The sequence below is a fragment of the Condylura cristata genome, unplaced genomic scaffold (assembly GCF_000260355.1).
Source record: "Condylura cristata isolate star-nosed mole 26May11 unplaced genomic scaffold, ConCri1.0 scaffold00001, whole genome shotgun sequence".
NCBI lineage: Eukaryota > Metazoa > Chordata > Mammalia > Eulipotyphla > Talpidae > Condylura > Condylura cristata.
Window position 1 is genome coordinate 32,250,246 of NW_004567102.1, and position 6,633 is coordinate 32,256,878.

At 37.5% G+C, this 6,633-nt stretch overlaps 1 protein-coding gene across 1 annotated transcript in view; it reads left to right on the forward strand.

The window, feature by feature from the left end:
* SH3BGRL2 (SH3 domain binding glutamate-rich protein like 2) overlaps positions 1–6,396 on the forward strand; it is a 57,350-nt gene extending 50,954 nt beyond the window's left edge. Inside the window, exon 4 of the mRNA XM_004673642.2 lies at positions 2,254–6,396. Coding sequence (XP_004673699.1) covers positions 2,254–2,265 — 12 coding nt within the window. The 3' untranslated portion in view covers positions 2,266–6,396. The remainder of the gene's footprint in view (positions 1–2,253) is intronic.
* Positions 6,397–6,633: the final 237 nt, after the last annotated feature.

The window sequence follows — 6,633 nt, forward strand, 5'->3', positions numbered from 1 at the left end:
GGTACATTTCTTTGTACTCTTTATAGAGTACATAGTAATTGATGTTTTGACTGTATTTCAGATTGAAACTGATTTCTAAAGTGTCTATTTTTAGCACTGAATTGAAATGAAAGTACATTACTGGGAACTTTGATGTCTGTAAGTAATAGGTCTTTTACGGCCGCCCAGGATTTAACCATTTCTGGAACACCTGTGGGAGGAAGGCAGAGACTAGCAATAATATAAATTACATACCAGCACCTGCAGTTCATCGCTGATATGAAGTCTTGCTTTGTCTTTGAATCAGCAAGTCCACAGATGGTTGTGGGTGGTTTCCATGCACAGGTTTTAAACAGAGGCAAACCCACACATATAATATTTAAAGCTATGTTTATAAAGATAGAACATTGGAATACTGGTTAGGGAAATTATAGTACTTTTATAACATGTTTCGTCCAAAGATACTAAGCACTTTGGATTTCTCTTCACAGAACTAGAAAAAACTGGGGTTGGAGTAGCATAATGGATGTATAAATCCAGTGGACATCATTGTTCATCATTGTTCAATGCAAGTAAAAAATAGTTTTTACTTGCTATCTTTGTGCTCATTTTGCCCAAAGATGTGGATGTCTTAAGAGACTCTGCAGGGTGGCTTTTTTCACTCTAAGAAATGATTTCTTTAAGAAGTTTCTCAGGATTTCTATGAATATCCTGAGGTCTGGTGCAGCACAGAGTCTGACTGGCAGGCCCATCTCAAAGGTGGACAAGACAGGTGAAGGGAGGAGGTAAAAAATGTGTTGTTGGCCCAAGTATTAAAGGTGGTCTTTATACACTGATGTTTACTTGATCCCAGTACATCATCCGAACGGCAGTAAGGGCTCTGGGCATCCCCACCTTTTCAGCACACAATTTTCAGGTGACTGAGTTAGTTCCACCTGGGCAGGAGGAACACATGGAACTGGAGTGGAAAGTCCATGGAACAGTATTTACATTTCACCAGCCACTCAGGTTTTATGGGTTATAACAACTTATATTTCATCTTCTTAGATAAGAAGTAACAACATCTTTAAGATCAGTTTGGTATTTATCTCCTTTCTGATCATTTATTCTTTTCCTTTGTTAGTAATTTATTACATAGTCTATAGCCTAAGGCTGCAACTGAGCATTCTTGGGTGCAGTGTACTAAAAGGTGGAAGTTCCCCTTTCTTCTCTCCTTTCCTACCTTCTCTATATTATACACATGTAGAAAAACACAGAAAACCTGCTAGGGATCTTATATAAAGACAACTCTACGTCTTCAATTACTACACGGTAGGAAGAGGTAAGAAAGACAACCAAAAGAATGTTCACAGCCCTAGCAGGCCTGGCTGCAGCATAGATTACAACTGGCAGACCCATCCCATCGCAGAGCTGAACAAGACAAGACAAATGAAGGAAAGTCATCAGAAATGGTAGCCTAGAGGCTACCAAATGTATTTGTTCTGAATCATTAAAAGAATTCCAATGGTTTGTTGATATTAAAAATACCGATCTCCCATTTGCATCGAGCAATGGAAAGTTACGGAAACCCTGGGAGAAGCCCGTGTACCCCCATGGCTGCCAGAGGCGACAGAGGGTGTCCCACATGGTACCTACCTATCCTGAGAAAAGTAGATATTCGTACTTATAATTTTCAGCTAGAAAACCATGAACATGGCTATTTTAATAGATTCTAATCAGGACCTGAATAGGAGTTTCTCCTTTCAGATCCCTGCCATTGGAAAGTGATATTTAAAATATGTAAAATGTAAAGCTTGGGTACTGGCCTCCTGTGCCAGGTGTCTGTTTAGTGGTTGGATCCTGGAACCATCCTGAAGGGACGAGTCAGTGAAGACTCTTGGGAGATTGGGTCAGCTATTAGGATAGGTGTGCCATACTGGTACTGTGCTTCACCTCATGTCACCCACTATAGGGCCCCTTTATTGAGCTAACCATCCCCCCCACACACACACACACTCCACTCACCTAGGTGTGAGTGGAACAGTACCTCTGGGAGGGGTCTCAGCAGTTTTTGAAAATGAATTTATTCCCACTTTCTTATTTAGCAGGTTGATAACTGTGATTTAAAACTGGGCTCTGATCCTAAAACCCAAGATTTGCTTTTATCAGTCACATGGGGATAATTTATTGTGATTCCAATATGTGTTCCTAACGTTTAAATTATCAAAGGCAGGGTGAATTTTCTTACCAACACAATGCAACTGACTATTTTTTTTTTTTTTTTTAAATATATAGGCAGAACCTTAAACACGAAAAGTGGAAGATGATAGAGATTCACTTCGGAATGCCCCCTGGTACTCAGCACACACCTGCTTACCTAATGCATCACTGTGACAAAAGCCACATGCATCATCAATAACTGCTTGCCATGTAAAAGGTGTTTTTGGAAGGTGTGGGTATAATGAAATTGCATGATTGCTTTAAATCAAATCAGGACTGTGGTGGGTTTTTTCTTTTTTCAGATTTGCCTATTGTTGCCTCACTCACCTAGAGGCACTGTAACCTATTATGGTGCACTTCCGTAATTACTAAAACACAAGCGAGTGGCACCATCAGAGTGAAAATGTTGGCTCTGCCCTGGGTTGTAGTTGATGCCAGTTTTGTTCAGACCTGTTGTAGTTGATGCCAGTTTTGTTCAGACCTGTTTCTCTTTAAGCTAGCTGGATTGCATCCTTGAAATTCTTCTGTTAAGCTATTAGAATGTTATCAGAAAGGAAAAACAGTAATGCTGGTTGACAAAAGGCTGAAGATTTTAGCTGCAGAATCACAAATATCGCTGTTGCAATGCTTTGCAATAACACCTGTGGAAACAATTAGACATTCTAATCTTTTGGTAATGGAAATTTTTACCCCTATAAATCTTTTGAGCACCTACAAATGTTTTGAAGAGCACTTGCAGTACTGTGTGACCGGGACCAAGTTACAGGGATAGAAAGTAATTGCTATTTTGGAAAATATAAGCTTCTTTATCTTTTGTAATGGAAACTTTTTGCTTAAATACATAAGATTGCTTAAAAAATATATTTTAAGAGGTGCACTGAATCATACAGTAACTTTATAGGAAAATTGTCTAACTCATATCAATGAAGGCATTTTCAGCTCTGGCAATTTATTTGTACATAAGTGCATATGTATTTTTAAATGCAGCTCCCCTAACAGTTGCTTTTTCTATTTTGTGAAAGGATTATATTTTTTTGAGAAGGGGAGGTCTTTAGTCAGATATATTGATATTTTGTGAACCTTTGATGAGGCATGTTAAAAGAGACTAATATTACACTTTTTTTTTTCCTGTTATTTTTCATTGGTCGTCTGACTTTACTAGCCCATGTTTCTGGCCCATGCACGGTCTCAGCATTTTCAGAACAATGTAGATACATGTTCTCTTCCATATATGAGCATCAATAAATTTTCTGATCAGCAGATACAAGAAAAGGACTGTCAGGGTATCTTCAAATTGTACTTGCCATCAAAACCTCTGCTCCCTTTGACATGGATGCTAAGAAACTCTGAACATGTCCATTCTATTAGGACTAGGGATACTTTTCTGCATCCTTGTCTCTGTTTATTTTAGTTGTCCAGTGTGGGAGCATTCTTGAATAGGACCAGCGTTCAGAGGGTTACCTAAAATTTTCTGCTATTGTCAGCATCATGGTGTTGGATCAGATTCTGAGCAGGAAGTCTATAAGAAGTTGAAAGAACAGAGGAATTAAGCCCTGTCACGTGTGTTCTCCCACTGCTCCTGTCCCCCACCCCCTTCTCTTCTCCACCCTTAATACCTCTCTCCTTGTTAAACATAGGCTATTCTAAAGAGCATGTTGAATGCTAAAGTGAAATCCCAGCCTGAGATTTGCAACCCAGGACTATAACCTGAAGAAAAGCATGACACTGATATCTTCTTACTTGGAACAGATACATGATCAACAGTTTTCTCTCCAAGGAAACCCTTTGTGATATCTCGGGTCTTAATCTTTAGTTGATCTGAAATAAGATCCATATCACATTCCATATGATAAATCCCAGGGACTATCCAGGATTTTTTTTTTAAACTGGATATTTCGTTTAAAACTTTCAATTACTTTTTAAGATACAACAGTTTTAAACTTTGGTGTTACAGTTGTCTGATTCACATTGACTCTGCTCTTGCCAGTGCGTACCAAGAACCAACTTGGTCAAGTTGAGATTTGCAAGTCTAATTCTGGGCTTGTGGGATAAACAGGATCCTGGGTAGACAATGAAAGTTACCCAAACTGGTTTGTCTTAAAACTTTTTAATTAACCTTAGTAGGCCTAGTATGATTCTCCTAAACAGACTAGATAGATAATAATACTAAATGCATGTCATCTATATCCACCTCACCTGTTTTGTTTTGTTTTTTAAATTAGCAAAGAAATGAGTCCAGTCCCTGGTGGTACTGTCCTTATTTAGAGTCAACTGGAAACACATTGTGTGGCATAGGTCACACAGACACAGGCGCTGCAGGGTACTGTGGGATTGTCTCTTAGAACCACACGATGCCTAGAATATATTGTGTCATTATTTGTACTGTTTCATCAGCTGAATTTCAAGCATATGAATGATTTTCCTTTTTCCTTCTTTAACTAGCTGCCTTTAAATTTTGATAATTGCTGTCTTTAAAACCTAGGAAAGAAATAGATGGGAATTGCAGACATAGATGTGATACCAAGGTTTCTAAAAGCAGAATTGTATTTCCTGTAGTAGGCTTATTGGAGCAAAGAAAATGTGCTGCTGAAAGTCAAATCATGACACTTTAAAATTAAGTAAAATACATTCTAAGGATATGCAGACCAGAAGAAAAGTTAGTTGGGGAAATACTTGTTTTTCCAAATTATAGTGTTCCTTTAAAATCAGAGAAGAGAAAAGGAAGATTATTTTCCCCCCTTACCTTCTAATATATTTTAGATTGGTATCTGTTTTATAGATTTAAGTCATCCGCCATATAGATGTTTTTATATTGTATGAATGTATTAATGAATTGAACTTATTTTTGTCTTCTGTTATTCAAAGGTACCAAAGCCTCTTTCTGTTTGTTTCCTTATTTGTTTGATTTTGCTATGAGAGTTTTTTTTTTTTCTGGAAATTTAAAAGCTTTTCTTAGGTGTCAGCATCTACTTTAATCCATGCAATTATTGTTTTAACATTTCAGTGTGTATGTATTTGTCTCTAAAGGCATAAGTGAAATTTCAAATTTTATATTCATCATTAAAGGGGAATAAATTCCAGAAAATATATTCTGAAAATAGTGTTTGTGCCCTACCATTTCTTATACCTTTTTTCTAATTTTAGTTCTGTGTAGGTTGAAATTTTCCTCTTGGGATGCTGCATTTCTGTTCCCACCTGTGAACTACATACATGAAAGCAGAAAATTAGTTGTAAAGATACAGAAAGATCTGTTGACCCTTCAGATGCACATGTGGATCTAAATTTGTGTGTATTGGAAGGTGACCACAGAATCATCTCAATGACTATGCCCTAGCATAGCTTTAAATCACTCTTCCCATGCTTGCTTCAGATGGATTACGGTGTGACCCTGGAGTACACTGAAGCCATAGCTGGTGCACTTGTTCCAATAATTGGCTGCAGAAAACAAGGACACTCTAGCCCCAGGTCCTATAGAAGGCCCTGGTTGATACAGCTTCTCAGGAAGTAGAGAAAAACATTTCTGAAAGGCAGAGTTGGAGATTGACTTCATCACTGAACTATTTCAAAACTTAAACACCATGACAGAGGGCGGGTGAAGAAGGAGATAAAAAAGAGCAAGCTGTAGGTTTTCAGGAACATGCTAAATTGTGAAACCAAAACAAAATTACCACCCACTTGTAACCCAGATTTTTAGAATTTTCTAGTTCTTCTAGAAATGTGGGTCAGGCTAGTTTGGTCATCCTTTCAGTCACTAACTGTTGATTGAGCCCCTAGAATGTTATGAGTGCTGACCAAGCAGAGCAGTAGTCTCCCTCAAGGTTGAGAGACACTGGGAAGCAAAGGCAACACTCACTGCTGAGGGTGAATGAGAGCTGAGGTAAGTTCAAAGCACTCCAGTTGATATTCATCAAATCCTCAAGCATCGTGTATAATCTGTCTTTGCTTGTTAGTTATTCCAGTTTTAAAATTATTTCATACATACAATGGAATATATATGCATACCATGTAATATACACACACACATTAAAATAGGATATATATCTTCTTGCGTGCCTGCCACTAGCTTGTGGTCTCCTTCTAGGGGGCTTGGTGTGCTAGCCCCTGTTTGATAGAGGGAAGCTTTTTCTTGAGCTCTGTCCTTTATGACCTCTTTCTGTCCTTTATCATTTTACCTTTATGTATGTATCCTTAAATAATAATAAATGAAATTAAACTGTATCTTGTCACTTTGTTTTTATGTTCATTGCAATTGAGTATTACCATTTTGAAACAAGTGTTCTAATTTATTTTCACTGATAAGTATGATTTCACTATTTGAATATATCACAATTTTCCCCTTTTGTTGCTGGATATTAACAACTACTTTCTTTGAAATAGAAAAAGGAAATGTCTCTATGACCATTATTTTTTTTTTTTTAAAGATTTTATTTATTCATACAGAACTAGGGTACTGGC